Here is a 25,366-nt window from a genome sequence, read left to right on the forward strand (position 1 = left end):
GCCAGGAAGGCCAATGGTACCTGAGGTGGGTTAGAAGGGGGTGGTCAGTAGGTCAGAGAGGTTCTCCTGCCCCTCTGCTCTGCCCTGGGGAGACCACAGCTGGAATATTGTGTCCAGTTGTGGCCCCTCAGTTCCAGAAGGACAGGGAACTGCTGGAGAGAGTCCAGCGCAGGGCAACAAAGATGCTGAAGGGAGTGGAGCATCTCCCGTGTGAGGAAAGGCTGAGGGAGCTGGGGCTCTTTAGCTTGGAAGAGGCTGAGGGGTGACCTCATTAATGTTTACAGATATATAAAGGGGCAGTGTCAGGAGGATGGAGCCAGGCTCTTCTCGGTGACAGCCAATGGTAGGACAAGGGGTAATGGGCTCAAACTGGAACACAAGAAGTTCCACTTAAATTTAAGAAGAAACTTCTTCTCAGTGAGGGTGCCAGAGCCTGGCCCAGGCTGCCCAGGGAGGTTGTGGAGTCTCCTTCTCTGCAGACATTCAAACCCGCCTGGACACCTTCCTGTGGAACCTCAGCTGGGTGTTCCTGCTCCATGGGGGGATTGCACTCGATGAGCTTTCCAGGTCCCTTCCGATCCCCAATATTCTGTGATTCCTGCCGCGGGGGTCTCCTCACCAGCGCCTCCGCGCAGGGCCCAGGGCCCGCATCCCGCCGCGGGGCCGGACGGTCCCCGCACGGTGGCCCGTGTTCGGGGGCGGAGCCGTATCAGCATGCGACTTCCTTGTGTTTTGGCTGATTTGCATACCCAGGGTGCACCGCGGCCCGGCGGCGCAGCCCCCGTAGAGGTTTCCGCCACTCCGGCGAGGCAGCTTGGCTCCCGTGAGGGGTCGTACCCGTGTGCGCTAGCGGGGAGCGGGGCCGGGGCGGCGGAGGATCGAACGGGCGGGGAGGACGGGGGTCGCCGTGTGCTGCGTGGGGACAATGGGAGGGCGGTGTGTCCGCGGGGAGAGACGTCGTTATACTCTGGTTTCTCTTCAGATCGTATAAATCTTTCGCCTTTTACTAAAGATTTCCGTGGAGAGGAACAGGTACGAGTGTCGATCAATTCTTTGAGGCTCTACTTCGGTAGAGCTATCCCTTCATTGGTTTAAAAACAGATCTAAGAAAATCAAATGGACGTTCGCAGGTATGGGAAATAACAGTGTGACAACGCTGTAGCGGTAACAGCGGAAAAGGGGACAGCTGCCCCCGGGGGTGTCACATGCCATATGACGTCATACCCAGCAATAAAACCCGGGGGCGCGGCCGCTAGTGGGGGGTGGCTTGGCATCGCTCGGTGCTGAGCAATTGTTTCCATTTGTGTCACGTTGCCTTAGGTTCTATTTTCTTTTCGCTTTTATAGCTCTTTTTGTTACAATTTTGTAGCAGATTGTTACTGTTTGGTTGCAGTTATTAAACATTTTGTATCTCGACCTACGAGTTTCTCACTTTTACTGTTCCGATTCTCCGCCCGTCCCCTGGGGGTGGGCGATGAGGGAGCAGCCGTGTGGTGCTCGGTTGCAGGTTGGGGTTAAACCCCGACAGGGAGCCGCAAGCAGTGCTCGGGCTGGGGGGAGAGGCGATCCGCTGCGGGACCGGCCCCGGGACCGGCGGCAACGCTGGCGCGCTCCGCTCTCCGGTGCCGCCGCCTCATTAGCGTGCGGCTGTTTTGCATACCCAGGGTGCACCGCGGCAGCACGGGCACCGTCACGGCTCCGCTCTCCGCCGCCGGTCCGAGCTGTTGCGATTTGCGCGGCTTTTGCCTCACGGTGGGGTCGGGCCGGGGGCGGCGGTGCCGAAGGGACCGGTGCTGAGGGGAGCGGTGGGGCCGGGGTCTGTCGCCGTGACTGGTGGGGCGTGGGACAGGCGGGCGGTGTGGCGGGCGTCCCAGCACCGCCATACTCTGGTTTCTCTTCAGATCGTATAAATCTTTCGCCTTTTACTAAAGATTTCCGTGGAGAGGAACAAGTACGAGTGTCGATGAATTTTTTGAGGCTCCATTTCGGTGGAGCTATCCCTTCATTGGTTGAAAAATAGATCATAAAACCTAGATAAGGGATGTGGAAACACACCAGTGCAGCGATTGAGAGCAACGCACACTAGGACACAAACAGAGATGCGAGCACAGGCAGAGATCTTGTTCAGAAAGGAGCAGAAAGTATAGAGGCTGTGATAACCAGCCTGCTGCCTTCTTCATTAGCAATTGACAATTTATAGTATATAGAGATGCAGGCCTAGACTAAGATGTTATATAAGATGTTTTTCCAATAATTGTTATTAAAAACACACCACGCTTACGTTTGTTTTAGTTACATTCCCGCCCATTCGCAGACCAGGCTCAAGGACATTCGCACATCCCATGCACTTGGGGCGGTCATCCAGCCCCAGATAGCATTCTCATGAATCTGGGCTATAACTTTTCACAGTTGCGAGAAACGTACTTCAGCACAATCTATCCAAGGCCTTTTATATTTTGCTGTGCTCTAATCATGTTAGCATTATTTCTTTGACCGTCCAGATGGTCACGTTAGTATTGATCCTCCTTTATCATCCCGGTGGCTGGAGCTGCACATCTTGTTTCCCCACACATCAGCGCATTTTGTTGCCGCTGTGCACCTATGCCAGCTTCCCCCGTGACTCAGCCGCACGGCAGCGCTGGATATTCCGGCATTCCCGCACCTCATCGCGGCCGGGGTCTCCCACAGCCCGCCGCGGGCCGGGGCCGCCGCCAGTCCCGCCCTGCCCCAGCCACCATCACTTGGCACCGAACTACAACTCCCGGCATGCCCCGGGTCGCGGCGCGCCTTCCCCACCTCCTGGGAGCCGTAGGGCACGCCGGGAGCTGTAGGCGCAGAGCACGCTGGGAGTTGTAGTCCCCCCGCCGGTGTTTCCCGGTAGGCCCCGCGGCACGCCGGCGCGCGGGGTTTAAATTGGTGGCGGTTGGCCGGGCCAACCATAGTTCGCTGCCGGGCCGGGTTGCGTGGCCGCCGCTGCGGAGCCGCCTGCGCTCCTCGGGCCATGGATTCCCGCGTCTGCCGTCTCGTCTGTCCCGGCAGCGTCATTAAGATCCAGCGAAGTAATGGTGAGGAGTGGGGAGGAGAGGGGAGGGGAGCGGAGCGGAGCGGAGCGGAGCGGAACGGAACGCCTGCGGGGGTCCCGGCTGGCGCCTCCCGTAGCGGCAGGGCGGTATTGTGGGGGCCCCGGCCCCGCGGGGCAACACCCGGTGGCCGAGCCGGGGTTCAATGCCAACCTGTTCCAGGTTTGATCCAGGAGGCGATGGTGAAGGCGGTGAACGTGGACCGGTGCTCCGTGTCCGTGGAGTGGTGCGATGGCAGCAACGTCAAGGGCAAGGATGTGAGTGCCGGCCCCTTCCCCGTGTCCCGCTCCCCTTCCGCCGCCTCTCGACGCGTGTTCGGTTTTAACGCTGTGTCAGACGCAGTGCCGGGGGGCGGTGTGAGGGCCGAGCACGCCGGGGCTGCAGCGGCACCAAAACCGGGCTCGTAACCTCTCCGGGTGAACGAGGGCATGTTGGGCATCTCGCTTACACTGTTGGCTGCTGAATTCGAATGCCCCAAAGACCCAGTTTTCCCGGCTATGGGGGGTGTCTGTCGTTTTTTTTTGTGTCTTTAACCGTGGCCTTCAGGCTGCCCTGAGAGTCAACGTGCCACTTACAAGGTGCCATGTTAAGAGGGCTGAGTTTGATTTCTGGACTCTCTACACTAGTATAAAATACATATGGTGTGAGATTTTGGGGAAAGGGGCAAGCAAATGGAGCCTGAGGCACTTCAGGTTGATGTGTCTGAAATCCTGATACTTAACAAAATCTCCTTTGGTAGCTGAGCAAACGCACTGGCTTATCTGTTTCTCTGGAAACCTACACTCTAGAATTTAGTTAAAGTTACCGTTGACTGGTACTTTGAAACCTGATCTTAAATCTCTGGCAGGATTACAATAATGACTTCATTGGAGGATCAGGCAGGAGCTGGCCCTAGGTGAAATATAATAACTTGCAGTAGCAAGTGAAAATACAGGTGAATTGACTTGTGGATTAAACACTGAACCCTTCATTTCCCAAAGCCTAAGCAGCTCATTGAAGTTTATTTCAGTAAACTCTATCACAAGGTAACTGCTTAATGCTCTCCTAGCACAGAAGTCACGGAGCAGCTGAGATTTACTAAGATTAGCAGTCAGAGATTAAAGCAGTTGATGCCGAATGTGCTTTGCCCATCTCTTCAGAAGTGCTCTATGGCACTTGCAGAGCTGTGTGGTGTTTGGCAGATGAGGGTAAATGGCTTAACTAGCACATTTCTTGGTGCATATTTGGACATATGAGACTACTGAAATGGAATAGAAACTACTGTCTTGCCCTTCCAGGAGATTTTAACTTCACATTTGGCAGGCAGTGAGTGAGGTTTGTTTGCTTGTACTGAAAGTCAAGGTTAAAAAAAAAAAGCTGTTGAGTGGTAGCAGCAATATTGCACTCTGTAAAATCCTTTTGCTCTTGTAGGTTGACATTGATGATGTGATAACAATGAATCCTGAGTTATTAGAAGAAATACCTGCTGCAGATGTGAAAGAGAACCTTCCTTTGCAGGAGAATATAACTGTTCAGGTAAGTGCTTTAAAGTGATTTAGTCTTTCCTAAGGTACTAAAGTGTCAACAGCATAGATCTTGTTATAAATGATACATCCAGTCCTAAAGCTTGGGGTCTCTAATTTGTCTTTTCAGTCTCATAGTTAGACTTTGGTCAGAAATTCTTGTTGTATAAGTGTTGTCTTGAGGTGCTGTGCTAACTGTTTGCAGCTTATTCCTGATCACTTACAGCATTCACTGTTTTTCAGAAACAGACGCGTAGAACAACCCTTTCAAAATTTCGTGTTCCACGACGAGGTGAGGAAATGTTCTTTTCTCTGCTATATCCCTGTGAAACAGTCGTGGTCTTCTGTTGCAGCCATAATGTTATAGTTGAATAAGCATCATAAGACTGCTTATTCAAGCAATGCCAATAAAGACCATGTTGATTCATACCAACAGTTTTGACTCCTGAGTGCAGAAACTTTGCTAACACATTGCTATCCTTTTCGTTCAGGCTGAGGTTTGTCATGTATTGCCCTTTTCTACAGCTTTGCTGTAGCTGTTCCTTCATACTGCTTTAAATGTCACTAGGCACTTAATGTTGCGGTGAATTTTAAAGTTCGCATGGAGTTTTGCAACTGCAACAAATAACAAGAGACAAGTGGCAGTTATTAAGACTAGAAGTGTCAAAATGAGAGTGGAAAGGGCAAGAAAGAAATAGTGGTGACAAATGCATGTCTCCTCCTCAAACAGTCCCCCCTAGGCAATATGTCCTTGGAGATATTTCAGAGCAGGCAGCCAGGGTCCCAGCTGGTGTGGTGCTCAGTGACTCTATGTCAGTATGATGTTTTGAACAAAGCCAGAAGATAAGATAGAGATGCCAGTGTGGGATTGCTAACGAATTGTTTTTCTTGAGGTACCACGAGTTAGAAGACTCCCATGTTTTCTGCCTTCTTTTAGTTTTAGTTGATTCTTTCGGATTCTGGAATTGCAAGTGGCACCATAACTTGCATGATGCTGAGGTTGCTAATTAAATGATTCTCTTAAAGCACGTAGTTAGCCAGAACTTGTGCTTTTCCATACGATTGGGCTGTAAATAAAACAGCTGGGCTTGTCTGACCTCTCTTGCTGTATGTGATGCAAGACAGGGAAGCTGGTACCAGAAGACAACAGTACAAATCCCTTTGCATCAGAGCCAGGAGCAGTCAAAGAAGCTTAATATGTCAAAAGTTGTTCTGTACGAGACCATCCCAGTCTTCCTCAAATCCAGAGAACGCTCCATAAATTTTGTGAAGTGGCAGGTAAAAAGATGCATGAAGTTATGACTGTCTCTAGACAAGCCAGTTAATGGACCTGGAGAGCCAGTGGGAAAAATAAAGGTATTTTAATCCAGTCACTGATTGATGGAAAAATGTCCTCACAGAGGTTTTGGCTTTCCTGAAGTATAGAATCGAATAGCAAATCTGAAATATCTGTTGCCTTTCCTACTGGCACAATCTTGTCCCTGAAGACCTGCTCCGAGTACAGGAGAGAAGCAGTGTTTTCAGTATTCCTCAAATATTATCTGGTTTAGCTAGCTAAACCCCGTGAGTGTCAGTATCTGTCCTGTTGCAAGCTCTGCACTGCACTGATTAGGAGGGTAACATTGGCTTCAGGTTCTTGTTTTTAGACTAAACAAATTAAAGAAGATCAGGAGGTGTCTGTCTCCGCCTCATTTAGGGAAGTGAGAGAAGCAGAAGCAGCTCTTTCAGAATGAATTAAGAAACAGATATTGCCTCTATCCTCTGACTCAGTAAGAATTTTAGAGGATGCTGAATATTCTAATGTACAAGAATCACTTGAATCAAAACCATGTAGATGCAGCAAATTCTCCAGTTGGTGTCCATGTCCAGGAGCACTATCATTTATAGAACAAGTGCTGCTGAGTTTGTGATGAGATCAGGTTTGGATATGTGTGACAAAAGTAAATGGAATAAAATGCCATCTCTAAGTATAATTAAACTGATTCTTTTTATTCCTAAAGTTGCAGCAGTGAAAACTAATATCTCTGCACCTGAGCAGAAGACTCCAGGTAAAGAGCTAACAGATATGATTGCTGAATGTCATGGGTGTGGTTCTAAGGAATTTGATCTGGAGTTGAAATTTGTCCTTGGTCTGAAACAGATCTGGTGTCTTCTGAAATCATAGCAATTGATTTTGGATAAATTATTGTGAATGCTAGAGGTAAAGGTAGTTCTAGCTTTCAAATCAGATTTCTATGTTTTTTCATATCAGATTTGCGTTCTTTATGAATCTAGTAAGGTGTATGTTTCAGTCCCTTCCTCAGGCAGCTTTGTGAAGGACTTGGTTTCAATGAATGAAAGAAATAACTTGGCATGTGACAATGGAGACTGCCTACAAAAGGCCCCTTTCCAAGGATTTACTGTTGTGATTATATAGAATCTCTTAGCTGAATTTAGTGCTATTAAGCTCCCACTGTGTGCCACACACACTGTGCACAGGTGCTGTGATGGTGGGCATGACACTGCCCATGACCAGTTGCCCAACTGCAGTTCTGCTGTCACCATCAAACAGTAATTCACACAGTGCTGCACGTGTGAAGCTTCAGAGGATCTCCCAGTTCCCTGACTTGTAACTTCTTCCTTCCTATGTATTAATGTTCTGGATGCTGTATTAGTGAATCCTTAGTGGTATCTGGAATTCACTGGAACTGCAAATCTAGAATGAACTGTTTGCTGTTTTTGTAGTGGTTTAGTTCATGACCACTTTTCACTCACCTGCGTTGCTTTGTCCTGCACTTTGCTAATGCATCAGCGATCTGGAAATGGTTCTTTTAACCACACTTGCTCCCCACTGTTCTGTATTTTGTAAGCACTTGATTAACTTGCAAATATTGAGTGTTTGAGGCATGATGCTGACCTTGACTTTGTGTTTCCAAAGCTGTGCGTGGCCATACCAGGATGTCTGTTTTTGCAGAACCACAGTGCAGCCTCCAGGAAAATGAGATGAGGGTGGATCCCGGCACTTCTACACAAACCAGAAACAATTCATCAGTTCCTGGTGAGCTGAGAAAGAGCCCAGTGAATTCTTGCTATGAAGCAAGATGTTTTGCATTTTATTAGCTAAACTGCAAATCCCAGGGGAGGAGCAACCTCTATCCATATATAAAATAAGAGAGACCTAGAGGTCTGCCACTAGGTAGATATTGAGGGCTCCTACCTGAAGTTGTGGAACAATGATGTGCTTTGTTAACCAGAGAGCTGTGGTTCTGTGGGTGGATGTGGTATTTGCTTAAAGGCACAAAGCAGTATTCACAGGGCTAGAGTAGGAAGAGAATTGCTTAATACTGCTGACAATGTGCTCTGTAACTAGTAGCACTTTTAGCTACGCTGGTTGAGTAAAACAAGAACTTGAGCCTACTTGAATTTGTAGTTATTTTTCTTTACCAGACTTACCCTATGAATAGTTGAGGGCATGCCAGGTGTATTAAATTCTGCAAAGACATTGAAACCAGATGCTTGATACTTAATTCTTGTCTAGTTGGTGTGGCCGTGATTTGTAGCTTTGAATAAAATGTAGTGATTGGTGAAGAATTTGAAAAAGTTTGCATGCTTACCACAGTTTTTAGCTAGTTCTGTCTCCTGAGCCAGAATCAGAGTTGAGGAATGTGGTCTGTGGGGCTTTACAAATTACATAATTAATCTTGATCTTTGGGATCTAATTATTGGTTTTGGTCTGGCATCTTCCTGCAGCTGGCCGAACCAGGACTAACAGGCTGAGCTGTGCTCCAGAAGCCTCACTGCCAAATGTAAATGGAAATACAGAGGATCACCTGCCTGCTGCTACAGTGAGCCCAGGTACCTGGGAGCAGTGGGTAAGAACTGACTCACCAGTCAGCACCGCATCACTCCGTGATTGCTGCTGCGTGTGCTCTGAGACAAAAGCTTCGAAACGGTGGCTTTGGCAGTGAGACTGAATATCTTGAGTATTTTTTATTACAAATGCATAATTCTGTTATAGCAGTATCTCTTCAGAAATGCTGCCTTTACTTTAGAGTGGTAGTGAGGCTTGTGAGGCAGTTTCTGTGCTAGGTAGGTCTGGTTTGGGAAAGAAGCACTGCAAAATTAATGACCATCCTTCTGAAGGTTTTCCTGTATATGTTATTCTGGAAAAGCTGAAATATTTGTATTTGCTTAAAACCCAATATGAACATTTAATCAAAGGAAATGTTTTTATTTTATCTAGTTCGAAGAAGAAGTAACACTGTGAAAGCGAAGGAGAAAATTAAAAACAAGAGAGAAGAAAAGAGAGCCCGAACCAGTGAAAACAAGACAAAACGTGCACAGGTGGAGTACTCTGCAGTACACTAGTAAGGGGAAATACTATAGGATAGTGAATCACAATAGTTGAAACTAAAACATCTTGGACAGGCTTGTTCTTACAAAGCTGTACGTAAGGATGGCTTGAGTCTAGTTTTAGAAAGTTCTGAATCTTGTAGCTTTCAAGTGAAATATTTATTTGTAATTGTGTACAACTGATTGTTTAGTGTGCTCTGGAGTTTTTTGCTGTAATATGTTAATTACCTTCGTGTCCATGGTTTTTCCATGCAGGAATTTGACAGCAGCTGTCCTAACTGGGAGTATGCACGGATGATCAAGGAATTCAGAGAAACTTTAAACTACCAGCCAATGTCTATAACTGACCCAGTAAGTAAATACCGAGGCTACGAGCTGCAGCCTGTAGACAGATCTCTTTATGTTGTACTGAAGATTTTAGCGTATGAGTGATTTAGTGCATCACTGCACCTTGGAAATCCTCTGAGCACATTGTGGTCTTGAGGCACCTGGTTATTTGTGAGGTCATTTACTTCCCCTATTTAGGGCTGAGATGCCTTGCATTACTTTGCATGTGTCACTAGTAAAGAGCTTGTGCTTTGACAATTATCATGCAATGATTTGTGTGGCAACGTCTATTTTTCAGAGCTTCTGAATGGAAGCCTATTACATAGCTGTTTAGCCTGTTGTAGGTATAGGTATAAGTTAAAGCAGAATATTGTTCTGTGACAGAAAGTGTTATTTTATGTAAGTTACACATTAAATAATTATAAACTATGTCAAAAAGTGGATAACCAAATGTAGATGTCAAAAATTAGAATAAAGAGGCTTGGTTGAGAACTTCAGCAATTATGGAGGAAGCGTTGATTAATACCTGAGAACAAGTAAAAAACTTGTTATGGTCAGTGAAAAATGACAGTATTTAAGTTCAAACTAGGAACTAGGTTAGAAGACAAGGTGGTTTGTGTGCCTGCATCCTATGGGGGTGAGGACCAGCTGTTTGTGTCTGTATTGCTGCATGACAGAAGAGGTTGTCATCTGCTTTCTGCTTCAACCAATGCAATATGTGCTTTCCCAAACTCAACTGACGTGTAGCTGTGCTGCACAAACAGCTAAACTCGCTGCAGAAGTAAAGAACTCTAGGTCAAAAAATACCTATTGGATAAATTAAAATAATAATTTACCTGGATCTGATTATAGCTGCAAAACTGATATCGCAGATTTTGCTGGAAACTTGGCCAAGGACTGAACTTATCACTAATTCTGACACAAAATATTTGGGACACTTATCCTACAGCACAGCAGCATTTCCACCTGATATATTGGAGCATACTTTGTAAAGGTTGATTGTTTGTAGCATTTATTTTGCACTGAATAGACATTAAGATTTACATCCCTGTGTGAGTTGGGTCTGATCAGTATCAGAGGCAACTCTGATCAGCATATAGAAAAGATGTGAGGGAGCGTTGGGTGTTTGTTAACACTAAGTAGGTGTGGGTGTAATTGAGAAACAGTTATTACTTGTTACTTTTCTTTTAGACAGAAGAACACAGGATTTGTGTCTGTGTGAGGAAGCGCCCTCTCAATAAACAAGGTGAGTGTACCGACAAAACATGTCTGTCTTGGAGCAGTTTGACATTGCTTACTCCTGTTAAAACTGAGGGTCTTTTCTGTCTACAGAACTTCTGAGAAAGGAATGTGATGTGATTACTATTCCGAGCAAGTGCGTACTGCTGATGCACGAGCCAAAGCAGAAAGTGGACCTCACAAAATACCTTGACACCCAAGCATTTAGATTTGACTTTTCATTTGATGAATTCTCTTCTAATGAGATGGTGTACAGGTAACGCTTGCTTCTCATGGGGAGTGACTTTCAAGATAAAGGAGCTATAGCTAGATGGCATCCTGGCTTAAAGAAACTGCTACCTGAAATAAATATTAAGGTCCTTTTTGAAGGAAACCAAAGAACTGAAAAGTCTAAAGCTTATTTCTGGTATAGCCCTGCTGATTTCTAAAGGATTTGATTTTTATTTGTGCCCCCACCTTTTTTTTTAAGAAACTGATGGAGCAGGGTATAAAATCCTTGCCTTAACTGTCTTTTACTTTCTGAATATCCAGGTTCACTGCTAGACCTCTGGTAGAGACCATCTTTGAGGGTGGTAAGGCGACATGCTTTGCATATGGCCAGACAGGCAGTGGCAAGACACATGTAAGTTTCTCCAAGGCTTCACATTTTCTGGCTTTATCTACAGTATTTAAAGCTCCTTGATCTTGATAATGCGTAGGATTGTATAAGGAGTTTGGATCTTGGTTTTACTTGTCTTAAAGCTGATACTTTATTTGTTGTTAATCCTGTTTTTCTATAGTGTTTACCTATTTTTCTGTAGTTTTACCTATTTGGGGGGCTGTGAAGAAAATTGTATGAAGACCCCCCACCCCACAGCTGCCTTTTAGAAGACTTGGGATGCCCTGACATGATAGTGTTAGTCAGGGCTATTCCTTGCCCCAGATAGCTGTTGCTGCCAAACTCCAGTCTGCAAAGTGGGGCTGTTAGCCTACATCTGAGGCAAAGGCTATCGTCTGTGCTGTGTTTTGAGCTTGGATGCATTCCAATTGCTTTAGATTATATAAGAATAAGCCTCCTGATGCACATAAACATTTAAGTGATCTGGTATTGTTTGTGAAGTGGGCAAATTAGTGTTTACTTTCTAACCAATCCTTACAGTCTACAGTTACAGTTTCAAGAGATGTGAAGACTGTTTTCTGCCTCAAAGGTGATCTGCTCTTGATTTTCAACAACTGTTTTTTTTCTTAACTTTCTTCTTCTGGAAACTCTAGGGAAAGAAAGACTGGACTAGGCTAGGCAGCCAGTTTGAGTAATCAGGCAGTTGCTGTAACTTCAGTGTCAGAGGCAAGGTTTAGGCTAGGATCTCCTATTGTTAGTGCAATATCGTGAGCTGTAGATCTCTCCAGTAACCTGCGAAGTTCCAAACTTCCTCCTAGAAGTTTGGACATAGGCTGTGTCTGCTGCACTGGAATGGGCAGACAAAACGGCTCATCTGAGCATTGTGGCAGGAACACAACTGTGAGGCACTAAAATCGTAGGCAATTAAGTTATTTTCCCTCCCCAGTCCTAGGGTGCAGAATGAGTCCAAGGCCAGTAGCTCTACCCTGAGACTGGATTGCTGCGTATTAAACTCTGGTACACTGAGAATGTGTCATAGACTTGAGTTGTGTTTTAAATAATTGACTCTTGTTTCATATAAAAGTAGTAGAGCAAGTCACCAGAATAATACCAACTGAAATTTTTGCTGGGATTAAAGGCATCTTGGTCAAAGGAGTTAAAGGTATTGTCTTGTCTAGAGGTTTGATGCATTTTGATATCACACATGAGCTTTTGGAAGTTGCAGTGAAAATGTTACTCAACCAGTGTCCTAAAAAATGAGTCTTTCTTCTGACCAGGGGCTATTTTGTTGCTCTGTCAAGACTGTGCATTTCCCCTTGGAGGAACAACTGCTTTGACTCTGCACTGCAGAGCCTTGCAGGCATTCAGCTGTTGCTTTGCAAAGTCCAGATTCTTAACTGATAGGGAAGCAGAAACTAATTTTATCCTCAATTGCACTGTGTTCTAATCATCTTGCTGACACTGGAGCACATATAAATATATATATATATAGTAATTTCCTAGTATGTTCTTAGGACTAAAATCAGGTAGGCTGACTTGTTTGTACCACACCTTATCTCTTTTCTTTTCACAGACTATGGGTGGAGACTTCTCTGGGAGAGCACAGAATGCCTCAAAGGGCATATATGCTTTTGCATGTAAGTTGATTCTTCTTTAGATAGGAAAATCAAAGTAATGCTTATTTTTCTTAAATAGATAAGATCTGGTTTTGTATGGTTATTTACAATGCTTCCAATGAAAGATACATAAGGTATTTGTGTTTTCAATAATAAATATTGGTGTTTGCAGGAGGTATGTTTTTGAATCAGTTTCACTAAATTTTTTATTCCCAGCCTGTAAATTTCTAGATCCACACTTCATTCACTAGAATTCACTTGGTTTTGAGGCAAAGAGATAATGTGTTTACTAATTTGGCATTTGTTGGGCTGAACCATTTACCTGTGACTCCTCTGATTTGCTTTTGTCTCAAACTAAGGATGGCGCTTGGAAATACCTGACTTAAATGCAACACAACCATACCTATTTCTAATATAAAGCTTGTATATGGAAAGCATATGAATGTATGTTATTTCTTCCTGTATGCATTAGATGCGAAAAACCCGGGTGCATATAAAATGACTTCAGCAAACAGGTGTTTAGAAGCCCCTCATTGATATAATGCCCACAAAGCCCTGTGAATCCTGGCCTCTTCTACCTTCCCTTTAGAAAGGCATATTGTGAAACTAACCTGTGTAGCACAGCAGTTGAAACAAGAAGCAACCATTTGCTAGTCTCTGAAAATTAGTGATGACTGGCCCTGAAGCCAAGTCTTTGCTTTCCAGCTCAATTTCAGTGTCTAAAGGCTAATTGTGAGGTGCTGCACTGGATCCAGCCTAAGGGTCAACTGATCTGGTATATGGCCTCCAAAGAGCAGCAATGCAGATGCTCAGGGATATGTGTTTTACAGGCTTTCTGCAAGAAGTGCTTGAAAATGAATTTTTCAGCCCTGTACAAAACAACAGCAGATCCCAATATTCCCTCAGATCAGTAGGGATTGCTGTCTGCAGGTGACATCAGTGGTAGAAACTTCTGAATCCCCATGTTTCCAGTCTCTGGATGAGAATGCTGCTGAAACTCTTTTCCAGACAGTAGCACAGCACTAATTGTTCCACTAGCATTTGTTTAGGCTGACTGTCATCCAGCTGCTAGATGCTGCCTTATGGCTAAGCAATACCTGAAAGTAGATCAAGCAGCAACTAGAACAGGTTTTAAACTAGTTAACTGAACTCCTGCCTTTCCTCACCAGCACAAGATGTCTTCCTTCTTCTAAACCAACCCAAGTACAGGAATCAGAACCTAGAAGTCTATGTGACTTTCTTTGAAATATACAATGGAAAGGTAAGACACTCTTTAAATATTGACCTGACTCCTTTGGCTGAATGTTTCACAAGTACCTGTGTAAAACCTACTGTTTTTTGTAGTTCTAGATAGTCTTTTGTTCTTGGTGTGTTTGCAATTGAATTGGAAGGTTATGTTAAGGGTGCTGTTTCTGTCTATAACTTTATAGAAAGACAGTGCAAAATACAAGCAGATTTTGTTCAAATTTACCTCAATCTTGTTGCCTGAATACAGCTGTTTGACCTCTTGAATAAGAAGGCAAAGCTTCAAGTCCTGGAGGATGGCAAGCAGCAGGTTCAGGTGGTTGGTCTCCAAGAGAAAAAAGTCAGCTGTGCTGAGGATGTCATCAGAATGATCGAGATGGGCAGTGCCTGCAGGTTTGGTGCCTTAAACCCAATACAAAGAGCCATGTCCTGTTGTACCTCTCTACAAAAAATATATAGTGTCTGTAGCTGGTGCTTTGAGATGTAAATGGGAGCTGCTTGTTCCCAGTAATAGGCAGGCACTGAGCAGAACCTCTGCATGAAAACAAAAAGGTGGTTATGGAATAAAGGGCTGGTGGGGATGGGTTTAGCCTGCCTTCCATAGAGGAGGTCAGGATTCATGGTTCACATGTCCTTATGTAATTTGAGAAGAGGGCAAGTATTCACATGAAGAGATGGCTACCCCGGTGCCACAGCTAAACTGAACAGTCTAGCTGCTTTCTAAAAGGATCCAATAGTTCACAGGAGCACAAGTAGCTCCCTGTGGGCTTGTAAGATCAGTGAAGAGCAGCTGGCATCAACCTACAGTTTGCAAAAATTCCTTGTCTTAACTACAGGCCAGATGAGCTATTCCAGTGGCAACAAAAATGCTGCGTGTCTTTTGGGGATCTTGTCTGAAGAACCCTTGAGAGCAGGTGCCAAGGGACAGCCGTAGGCTTGGCTCATCATGCTAACAGGAAGGCTGTGGTCAGGGCAACTCCACCATTGTACTGGTGTCTTTAATTAGGAGCCAAAATCTGTATTACCAAGTCTTACCTGTCTCAGTTAAGTTGCAACTGCTGTGAAAACATCAGCAGGCAAATGAGAACTCCTTGGCTTCTGTATTATACTGCATATGCAGTATATGCACATCCTGAAAGCTCATTCAGCACTCTGCTGTGCATGCTTTTCGGTTGACAATTCAATCAAAAACTGTTTAACATTTCAGACTTCTGCCTCACTTTAGGACAACCTCCATCTCTTTCACCCAGCAGAAGGGACACAGGTGGGACAGTGAACCTGCCAGCCTTCTCAGGGAATCAATGATGGTAAAGGTCACAGGGAGGTTTTTACAAGACTCCAATCTGTTTTGCAGTGATGGGGCAGGTGCAGTTGCACAGCAGAGATAAAGCGCCAAGACAGCGTGACTGGTGAAGAGGATTTACTACAATTGTAACGTGATAGCACAGCTACTCCTGTTTTGTGGGAGCTTGGCTGAGCTTACTGTGTAATGGCAGATTCATCAGGAGAATGACATGTGGCCTGCTATGAGGTGGGGAGATGCAGTGCTGAAGGTGTGTCTTCTGGCTCCAAATACACGTGTAAGGCATTAGCCATCAGAAAGGTGCTCCAGCGTAGGCTGAGTTGAGCCAGGCAGCTTAAATAGCCTTAAGTCTCAACAACTCACAGTTGTCCCAGGTTCATTTTCTCACAGCAGTCCTTCTGTGCTTGTATATCAGAGGTAAATCTATAATTCATGCAGACTTGAGGTACTGATGTGTGGGATAAAACCTGGGAGGTTAAGCAACTTAATGGCTGCAGGTCTTGTCTGGCACCATTGGTACCTGGTGCATCTTCTGTGATAACAGTTCTAACTCCTGTTTGCATCTTTGCTGTAGGACATCTGGGCAGAGTTTTGCAAATACTTGTTCTTCACGGTCACATGCCTGCTTCCAAATCCTACTACGCCGAAGAGGAAAACAGCTTGGCAAATTTTCCTTTGTGGATCTGGCAGGAAATGAGAGGGGTGCAGACACATCTAGTGCTGATCGGCAGACACGAATGGAAGGTGCAGAAATCAATAAGAGCTTGCTAGCTTTGAAGGTGAGCTATAGCCCCAGGAGCAAATAGTGTTCATAAACACATGGATTCTGTTCAACTTCAGGGTTATCTCTTCTGTCTCTTTCCAGTATAAGGAAAGAGAACAGCCAAACAGATCCTAGTTTAGTATGATAACAACCCTGCAAATTGTGTATGCTTCCACTTGGAATGTTTCCAGGAAAGCAGTGCTGTCTTGTGAGGCCAGACACTGGTACAGCCATTTCAAGTGTCATTTGAGTTGTCTTTTTTGTTTTTGTTTTTACATGTGATGAATATAGCAGCTGCCCTGTAACAGTCAAATAACTGGAGTATATTTAAAAGGCTATGAGGCTCTTGCAGAGCAATAGAGATTACCATTCTCTAGCCTCTTGGGTTACCAGCAATTGGTGGTTGATACCTTGCAGAGGTGTTTGAGGAAAAAATGCAGATATTACATTCACAGGACTTGTCTTTCCTCAGGAATGTATTCGAGCTTTAGGGCAGAACAAATCCCATACCCCTTTCAGGGAGAGCAAGCTGACCCAGGTATTAAGAGACTCATTCATAGGAACGAACTCAAGAACCTGTATGGTGAGTATACACATGGCACAAGCACATGCTGGTTATGTGCTCTGCAATTTGACTAAATAGCTGCATGTTCCTCCTCTAGAGTCAGAGGACTTTGAAGTCAGAAAGCTTCAGTTCTCTGCAAAATAGTTATACAGCTTTCCTCCTCTGCTCACTCCTGGTGACAGAGGTCAGAACCTGGTGATCTTTGCCCAACCCCAGCAGAAGCAGGGCTGGAGAAGTCACTTTCATACAGTGAACCTGCAGTAGAGCCTGCTGTGCACTCAAAGCACTTGACTTCCTGAGGAGGGTGCAGCACAGTGGGTATACATAAAGCCAGTGGAAAGCTGGGTATATGGCCACTGGGTTGTCCAACAGAAGCTATAGAGAAAAATGGACTTGACAGAATGTCTCAATTCTGACTCTTTGCCCTAGCTGCCTGGTGAGATCTGTAGGATCATTAACATGAGCAAAAGTCAGATGTGGGAGTCACTGAGGTCTTCTGTTCTGTTTGCAGATAGCAATGATTTCTCCAGGCATGAGTTCATGCGACTACACCTTAAACACACTGAGATATGCTGACAGGTAATGGCCTTTCTGACCTGGGCATTCTATTAATGTTGCAGAAGGTGTTTTGGCTGTCTTTATTCTGATCAAAAGTTCTCTTGTCATTGTCTGTAATGGCAATTTGGAGGTTGTTTTTTAGGAGCTAATTATTTTAAAGCTCTTATGAAACTAACCTAGGTGTTCCCTCTGTCAGACATAGAGATTGTATTAAAGCTTGACTGTCTCCTCCTTAGGGGAGTCTCCCATGCCAGACTACAGACTGCCCTGTTTTTGTAGGCAGTTAACCCTGTCCTGAATTATCTCCATGCCCTTTACTTTTTGTAGTACTTTGGGTCATATCTGTAAGTGGTGTGCTGAGTGTATCCCTGACACAGCCCCGCAATGGCACAAAACACTTGTTCTTGATGGACTCTGATATGAACTAAAAGTGTGTGGCACCTGGGAGACTTTGGGTGAAATCTGAAGGACCTGGAGAGCTCAAATGCCACTAGCAGATGGTGGGAGTGATTTGAGTGGCCTGTGGTTGACCTTGGGTACCTGCAGGGCAAAGTGAATTTGCAGGGAGTGAGCCCCATGTTTCCCTGGGGTCTTGCTGATCCCTGGAGCTCCTCAGAGAGCAGTGAGTCCCTCCCAGTCTCTGCTTTGTGTCTCTGTACTGGTCCAGTGAGGTGACAAGTAAAAAGAAGACTAACAATTTTGTCCTGTGTTAATAAGATGACACTTGCACATTTCAGGCTTGGTAGCTTTCCTTCTTTAGCTCACAAAAGGCTGCTTGGTTCCTTCCTGGAAAGCATTCCATTCTTTGAAAGGACGTATGATAATTCTTGTTATAAGCATTCAGGAACACTGAATCTTGACAGATTCCCAGATTTAGTTCTAGATTGAAGCTGCATTTTTTTTCAGTTCTGGTGGAAGGTCACTCCTGCTCACCTGAAAGTACAGGACAAAGCACAACATCTGACTTAGTGTGCTTCAGTAAGATTCTAGTTTTGAGTTGAGCGCACTGGGTTCTTAGCCAGTGCACAATGCAAGTTCAAGCTGTAAGAAAGGGGGTATTACACTGAAACACTGTAAATATGAAGCTGACACTGGTAACAGGAATTAAATGCCCAGCTGGTGTCTGACATTTAACTCCAGTGCCATGTCATCAGCCATGACTTTTATCCTTATTATAGACCTGTTTTGGCACAATAGGTCTCTGGGGAAAAAAAATCAAGCTTATTTCTTTTCTCTCTATACTAATTTCTCTCAGTTGGTCATGACAGACCAAGATAAAATGTGGAAGATATCTTCTGTGAAAGGCATTGCTGGCAATTAGCATGGTGTACTTGAACTTATCTCTCCAGGAGAGGCCCTAGATTGGGCATGGAGACAAATATCTCTCAGCTTTCCTACCCACAGCCCTCTGGGGTGATTATGTGCAACTTTTTAAAGTGCAACCAAATGTTTCTTGCAGTAGCTACTTTGTGATGCTATGGTCCAGAAATTGCTAGAAGAAGAGTCTGAGTAACAAGTCTTCTTGTTGCAGAGTGAAAGAGCTCAGCCCTCATAATGGAGGTGGTGAAACACAGAATCAGATGGAGATCGAGGAAACAGGGATGAGTGGAGAAGGCTCAGGTCTTCCATACAATGTATGTGTGTGCAGTGGGCTGAACAGATTGCAGAGCTGGGAATGAGTTGCTGTTCTTACTTGGGCTGTTTCTTGCAGCTCTCCAAGGATGAGGAGGAAGATATCTCTCCCCACTTGTTCAATTATCGTGAGGCTATGACTCAAATTAGTGAACTGGAGGAGAAGATTGTGGAACAGCTTGGAGAAATGAGACAGGTATGTGGAAGAGGCAAGCCCAGCACAAGCTGCCTTCTACATGTTGATAGCAGCTGGCTTGTCTGAGCCAAGTGCTACTGGGTAGGCTGTGGGCTGGAATGCAAGATGTTCTGCAGTGGTGTTGCTACTTCCTCCCTGCTAACTTTTTCCTGTGGTTCCAGCCCAACTGGTTAAACTGGGGCATTTAAGTGCTTGTGGCAAGCTGATCCCCTTCTCCTTGAGCCAGCAACCTCTACTTGCTGCTAATGAGCACTGGCTGGTACTGGTCTGGAGAAGCTCAGCTATCTTGATTGGTGTGACAGCTTTGAAGAAAGAAATTTATTTTCCAGAAAGGAATTTCTCATTACTGTTACTCTTCTAACTACAGAGAACAGTGACTGAACTTGACTGCCTCTTGGGAATCACGGAGCAACCAGACTACGATCTTGAGACCTTTGTGAGCGGAACTAAGTACTTTTTAGAGGAGGGTTCAAGAAGCTTCCTCAGTGTCAAAGGTAGGTTAGTGCCTGTCTGACTAGCACTGTCACTAATGTTTTCTCTAAGACCTGACAGTAATACCAGCATATCTGTGGGGGTTTGAGCACCCAGTCCTTCTGTATAGCTTACAATTCAGATCACTTTCCTAAGTGATCACGGGAACAGACCTGAAATGTCCTATTGTCTGCACTTTCCAAAGTAAAATTTTGGCTAGTAACTTTCACTTGCTTTTCATTGCTACAAAAAACTGCCTTCCTTTGAGCAGAATGTAGTATCCACTGAGAACAGATGAGCTGAAATCTGTTTGGCTACTTTGTTATATTGTTTGCATTTTGCCTTGGCTAAAAAACAATTTGAGAAATACGTCCCAATGCCATGTTGTAGGGATTCATAGGGGTATGTCTGCTGTTTCCACTCCTGTTTTCATGGATATCCATACCCATCCACTTTATAAAAAGCATCTGCCAGGCATAGACCGAGATGCTGTCTGCCAGCACCTGCATTTCGTGTGCCTTTGCCTTAGCACAGGGCATTACAAAACATGCAAATTCCCTCCAGCTGTTCAGTTCTGACCCAGTGTGGAGACTTCCCAGCTCTTTGCAGGAGGATGTCAGCTGCCTGTTCCCTGAGCACTGCCTGCCTTTGTTGGGCCATGCTGATTGAAGCAGTGGTATAGATGCAGCAAGCCAGATACATTAACTTGGCTGAGACATGGGAACAGTGTGTTTGGTACACAGATAGCAGTGTAGCTTCACCTGTCCTAGTCAGGCAAACTGTTACCTTTCAGCACTGCTTCAGTGCCACTTGAGCCGTTACAGTTAGCATGGTCTTTGCCTCAAAAACAGGGCTGTGAGAGGTGTGTGTGTTTTTCAATTTTTTAAAATTATTAAAATTTTTTTCAAAGTGAGGCTGAAAATTGTGGCATCAAAGTGAACTGTTAACCTGAAGAAGCAGTGAAACTTTTAAAAATACCCCTGACTGTCCTATCTCAAATGCAGCCCAAGAGCTTTTTCCCTCCATTCACCATGGGGGAAGTGGTGACAAGGCAACAAGAGTAAATGTCTTGATACTCTCTCTGCCTTATAGGCTAGGGAAACCTGGCCCTGTGGGGTGCTTGGACTAGTGGCATCTGGTTTGAACTGCAAACTGCAGGCTTGAAACTGTGAACAGGTACAGCTGAAGAACTTTGTGGGACCAGACAGAATTTGATGTTGGCTGAGCAGTTCTTGCTCAGTTCACTTTCATCTGTGGCCCCTGCTGAGAGAACAGCTGGGCTGGGGAATTCTGCTTCCAGGTCAGTCCCTATCACTCCTGTCTTCCTTTACAGAAACTTTTGATGCCCTGGTGGCTGCCATGCAACTGGAGGAGCAAGCCAGCAAGCAGATGAGCCGGCAAAGGCCTTAGTAAATACAGCAAAACCTGGTTCACAAGCAGACTTCTGTACGTCTTGCATGTTTGGTGGTTTGTGTAAATCCTGTTTCAAATGTGGTAGAATGTCGGTGTGTCACGTGTGCCTGTGGGCAGTGAACGTAGCAGCCTGCCTCTTCATGGCCTGGTACCAGGGAACTCAGAGTGCTAGAAACATCCCTGGCAAGGCTTGGGGAGCAGGGTACAGAGAGTCTGCCAGATGTCTAGCATCTGGACCTTTGCTAGTGGCAATGGTCTCTTCTACTAGAACTACTTATACACTAGAAAACTGTACAAGTGTGTAATGTTTTCAGATGTGCTTGAAGTATTGCAATGCTATTCCAAGTCTGGCTTTTCCAGAAAGAAAATGGGCTATATGTACTTGGAAAAAATCAGTATTTTCAGAAGTCTGCTTGATAAATAAATGTTCCTGGATTTAATTATCTTTTACCTTATAAAATATATTTCTTGTTGATTTTTGGACTGCCTGGTGTTATAGAGAGGCTGATGTATTGGATGACATTTAATGTTTAAAATAATTCAATAAATTTTCTCCTAATTTTGAGATCCTACTGCGTAGAACTTGTCTAGCAAGGGGGAAGCTAGGCTTGAGGGTGCCAGTCCTGCAGGTGAGCATGTAGTGAATGGCCCAGCTCTTATGACATCAAGTAAGCGAGAAGGGCCCTGGGAGACTCCCTTGTACCACACATTTTTCATAGCTAACATGCCATATCAATACACATGTTCAGAGACAACTGAAATCTCTATTTGAGGGCAGAAGGGCAAAGCTGATACTGGCTTAGATGCAGCAAGGTGTTGCCATGGCTGTTGTGTACAGCCTGGGTCTAAGTGGCCCCACACAACCTGTCCTCTGGGAGGAGGTATGTGCTGCTGCCCTCTGTTTCCTATTTATTCAGCTTACCCCAAGGTTTATCTCTGAAAGGATAAAACAGCCCTACAAGCTCTGGGTCCAGCAGCACAGGATGCAGCTATACAAACATCAGATTACAAAGGGATCTTTCTACTATCACTCCCTCTTTCTCTACCCAATGCCCCTGCCTTACTCTCCTGCTTTCTGAATTGCCTTTTACCCCTGAAAATAAAGAATGAAAGGGTGTAACTTAAGTGACTGCACCCTTGGGTCTGCACCCACCTGTGGGCTGCATCCTTGCCATGTCTCCAGGGATGTCTACTGTATTGCAGGCCAGTTCCTTAGCCTGTAATGGATTTATTTTTGTGTACCAGGTCTCAGCACTGTCCTGGAAAGGTAATAAAGGAGTTATGATTTTAATAGGATGTGGACAAGCATCACTGACAAGCATCTAGGGAAGGAATGCTTCAACCCAGACAGAGTCCTCCCCCCCAAGCAGTTTGGGGCTGGAAGCAGTGTGGGGCTGAGCATTTTAAGGGCCTCTGAACTGCTAAAGCTGACTTGTACCCGAGCTCTGCCTCTGTTGTATTAAGATGGCACATGTAAATAAAAGGGCTGTTATGCCTTATTGAGTTTGGACTAAAGCAAGGCACTCCTGCTCCACTTCAGATGGGGATTCACTTGGATTATCCAGCCTTGCCCAATGGTGTCTCGGGGTGAGTAAGGATGGGTCTGGGTACAAAGAACAAAATGTTGCCCCTTGGTTGTTCCGCCTCCTCTTCCTGGACTTAACATGGCTCACTATGCTGTATGTCTACCCCAGGAGCTAGAGTAGGGAGGGACTGGGTTTGGAGGAGCTCAAGTCACCTCTTGCCTCACTGGCCCTTGAGGTCACACTTCTGACAGCAGGTTTCCTCTGTCTCAGAAGAAGGAGTAGACTGAGGTCTCTCCTTGTGCTGTCTCAGGGTCAAGTCAGAGCAATTATATTCCTGAACACTGAGACTGAAGGTGAACACTTCCCAAAGGGTGGCTGAGTTTATTTCTGGGCTCTAAGCCAAGACTGGAGCCTACAGCCCTGCAAAACAGACCAAGGTCCTAGGGCCACTTAAACCCCATACGGGAGGCATGTTTACCATAAATTGCTGGAACAGTGTGTGTCCTAGTGCCTTCTTCACACCCTCCTCCACAAAGGGAAATGTGTGGACAAAATACTGCAACAGAACAGAGAGTTGGTGTGAAGGGAGGTGTGTGAGTGTGTATCTATAGGGTAGAGCTGCATGGATGGTGTGGCTCCAGATAATCTTTGTCACTCACCAGTAAGTTGCTAGGCCACCTCTTTGCACACTGGTGCTACTGGTGGCACTTCATGAACACAGCAGAGGCACTTGTGGGTCTCTGGTCCAGCCTTACCTTGCTCCTCCCTGCCCTCCCACAGCACCAGTTCCCACTTTCATTGACAAGAGGAGGGAGGGTGTTTCAGTGAAATGGCTCCAGCGCAGTAGTTGCCAGGGAGTTCACCTGCTCTGTGGTTGGTGCCTGCTCTCAGAAAGGGTGCCCTGACCCTCTGCATTACTAGGTACATTTGTAAACCATTTTTACCCCTGAGCAGCCTGGTTCTTGGACATCACTCTACTGATAGCATGGTACTTCCCTATGGCTGTTATGTAGGCAGAGCTGTGCTGACACAGGCCAAAATGCTTTACCCAGCACCAGCAGGACAAATAGCTTATTTATAATTCTGTGCTAGTGTCTTGCTCCACGCAAATTGTCTTGATTAGCTCCTTAGCTCTGTCCATGCTTGCTGCTCACAGCAAGTCTGGAGGTAGAACAGAGGTGTGAGGGCCAACATTGGCTTCCCAGCAATGTATTCGTGGTGGGTGGCAGGAGGGAGGCAGACAGGAGGGGGAAAAGCAGCTCTTTCCAGAAGGAAGTGTCGCTTCTGCTCTTGGAATAAGCCTGTGTGTGCTGTGTTTAGCAAAATCCCCACAGTGTAGGGAGCCTTTTTGCTCAGGTGCTCTGAGAGCAGACCCTATGCTACAACATCCACCTCTACGTATCACCATGCTCACCTGTAGGGAGATGCTGGCATGTCTCTGGCTGGCCATATGGTCCAGGTTTCCTGCAGCAACAATCAGGCCATGTACCACTCGCAGCTGGATCAGCTCATTAGCCACTTCTGCTGACTCCTTGGCTAATTCACTGCAATGAGATAGGTGATCAGTCCCTACTCTGCATGGGGGAAGAAGCTCAAAATAAATTGAGGATGGGTCTCTTGGTGCAATCCCACTAGAAAATGATGTGATCCTGCCCCAGTGGCACCAACAGACAGGAGAATCTTAAACAATAAATGTTTGGTTGTGTATGGATTAGCAATTATTTAACAAGTGGGCTTGCTGATAAACAATTGATTAATGATTACCAGGACCTTCCTGGGGTGTGTTGAAGCCTAGCAAGTTTTTTGTATGATCATAAAGAACCCAGGACTTCACCACCATTACTTCTGCGAGGAAGACACTCCAGTATGGCTCCTTACCCACAAAGGGCGTTCTGTCTGCTGCTTTTGCAGGAAAAGTGTTCTCATAGCACTATCTTGTGGACACTGCAGGAAATTCATACTGAACGAACAAACTAACACAAATGGTTGAATTTCATTAAGGATTCTGCAGTCAATTGTAGGCACTAGACTCTTCTGTTGGGTGGCTCATGTTAAACAAGGGTGTTTCACTGCTTGCTGTGGCTCCTTGTGTGGAGAACACAGTGGCCTTGAACAACACGGCACCCTTCAGCCCTGCACTGTGGCAGGTCACACACATTGCTTCCAGGTCCAGCCATAACGGGGACACTGTGACAGCATGCAGGGCCAGAGCAGATGGGATTCCACAGCTCCCTGTAAATAAAACTTCAAGCCAGCTCCAGTGTCAGTTGTCTGAGGGTCTGAGCACTGTGATCTGCAAGGCAGAGACCCTGCCTCATTCTTGAACACATCCCTTCTCTGCACAGCCGAGTACTGGAGACTCACCAGAGCTGGAGTGCACAGACAGAGAGCAGTGCCAGAGGTGAGTGGGTGAACAGTCCCTGGGAGGAAAACATCCCAGTCCTTTCCTACCCAAAAGAAGCCGCTGTACTCTAAGGCCTCTTTTATGCTCCTGTGCATTTTGCTCCAGAGTTTCTTACCCAATGGCTTTTGCAGCAGCTGCCTGCTGAATATACACCAGCACGGGTTTCCTCAGGCAAAGAGAGGTTGGGTCTGCACGAGGAAAATGAGGAAAGTGAGAATGATGTTTTGAAACACTTCTAAGATGTAAGAAGGGAGCGGAGGTGGAATTACACCATTAGCATGAAAGGAGGATGTTGTTTTTTTCAGGAAATACACCTTAGGGAAACCCTGTGGCTACTTATCGTACATAGTACCCTGCAACAACCTGTATGAATGATGCTTACAGCAGCACAGGCACAGCATTGTCGGGGGGTTACCTGGCCCAGATCTGTCCTAATGAAATATAACAAGGGCAAGTGTAGAGTCTTGTGTCTGGGCAGGAACCACCCCAGGTTCCAGTATAAGTTGGGGAACGAGCTGTTGGAGAGCAGCGTAGGGGAAAGGGACCTGGGGGTCCTGGGGACAGCAGGGTGACCATGAGCCAGCACTGGGCCCTTG

The 25,366-nt window shown here is 45.6% G+C and overlaps 1 protein-coding gene and 2 non-coding genes across 6 annotated transcripts; all 3 read left to right on the forward strand.

Moving 5' to 3' along the window:
* Positions 1-962: 962 nt before the first annotated feature.
* LOC136104149 (U5 spliceosomal RNA) lies at positions 963-1,077 on the forward strand. The gene has a single exon (XR_010651708.2). It is a non-coding gene; the product is annotated as a U5 spliceosomal RNA (small nuclear RNA).
* An 804-nt stretch (positions 1,078-1,881) lies between these two features.
* LOC139828339 (U5 spliceosomal RNA) lies at positions 1,882-1,996 on the forward strand. The gene has a single exon (XR_011739846.1). It is a non-coding gene; the product is annotated as a U5 spliceosomal RNA (small nuclear RNA).
* A 901-nt stretch (positions 1,997-2,897) lies between these two features.
* LOC139828260 (kinesin-like protein KIF2C) lies at positions 2,898-21,405 on the forward strand. Of its 4 annotated transcripts, none has more exons than XM_071809930.1 (22): positions 2,898-3,065; positions 3,243-3,337; positions 4,491-4,595; positions 4,826-4,874; positions 6,583-6,630; positions 7,536-7,619; positions 8,312-8,416; positions 8,805-8,905; positions 9,170-9,265; positions 10,433-10,487; positions 10,574-10,736; positions 11,012-11,102; positions 12,652-12,715; positions 13,864-13,955; positions 14,190-14,332; positions 15,817-16,021; positions 16,478-16,588; positions 17,082-17,149; positions 18,660-18,762; positions 18,840-18,956; positions 19,324-19,450; positions 20,761-21,405. In XM_071809930.1, exons 1-22 carry the CDS (start codon positions 3,002-3,004, stop codon positions 20,835-20,837), a joined length of 2,163 nt encoding a protein of 720 aa, XP_071666031.1. In that variant the 5' UTR covers positions 2,898-3,001; the 3' UTR covers positions 20,838-21,405. The 4 variants fall into 4 exon arrangements, with proteins under 4 accessions (XP_071666031.1, XP_071666033.1, XP_071666030.1 ...); XM_071809929.1 differs by having other exon boundaries at positions 2,899-3,065; positions 7,500-7,619; XM_071809932.1 differs by lacking the exon at positions 6,583-6,630.
* The last annotated feature ends 3,961 nt before the right edge of the window (positions 21,406-25,366 follow it).

The sequence above is a fragment of the Patagioenas fasciata genome, chromosome 6 (assembly GCF_037038585.1).
Source record: "Patagioenas fasciata isolate bPatFas1 chromosome 6, bPatFas1.hap1, whole genome shotgun sequence".
Lineage (NCBI taxonomy): Eukaryota > Metazoa > Chordata > Aves > Columbiformes > Columbidae > Patagioenas > Patagioenas fasciata.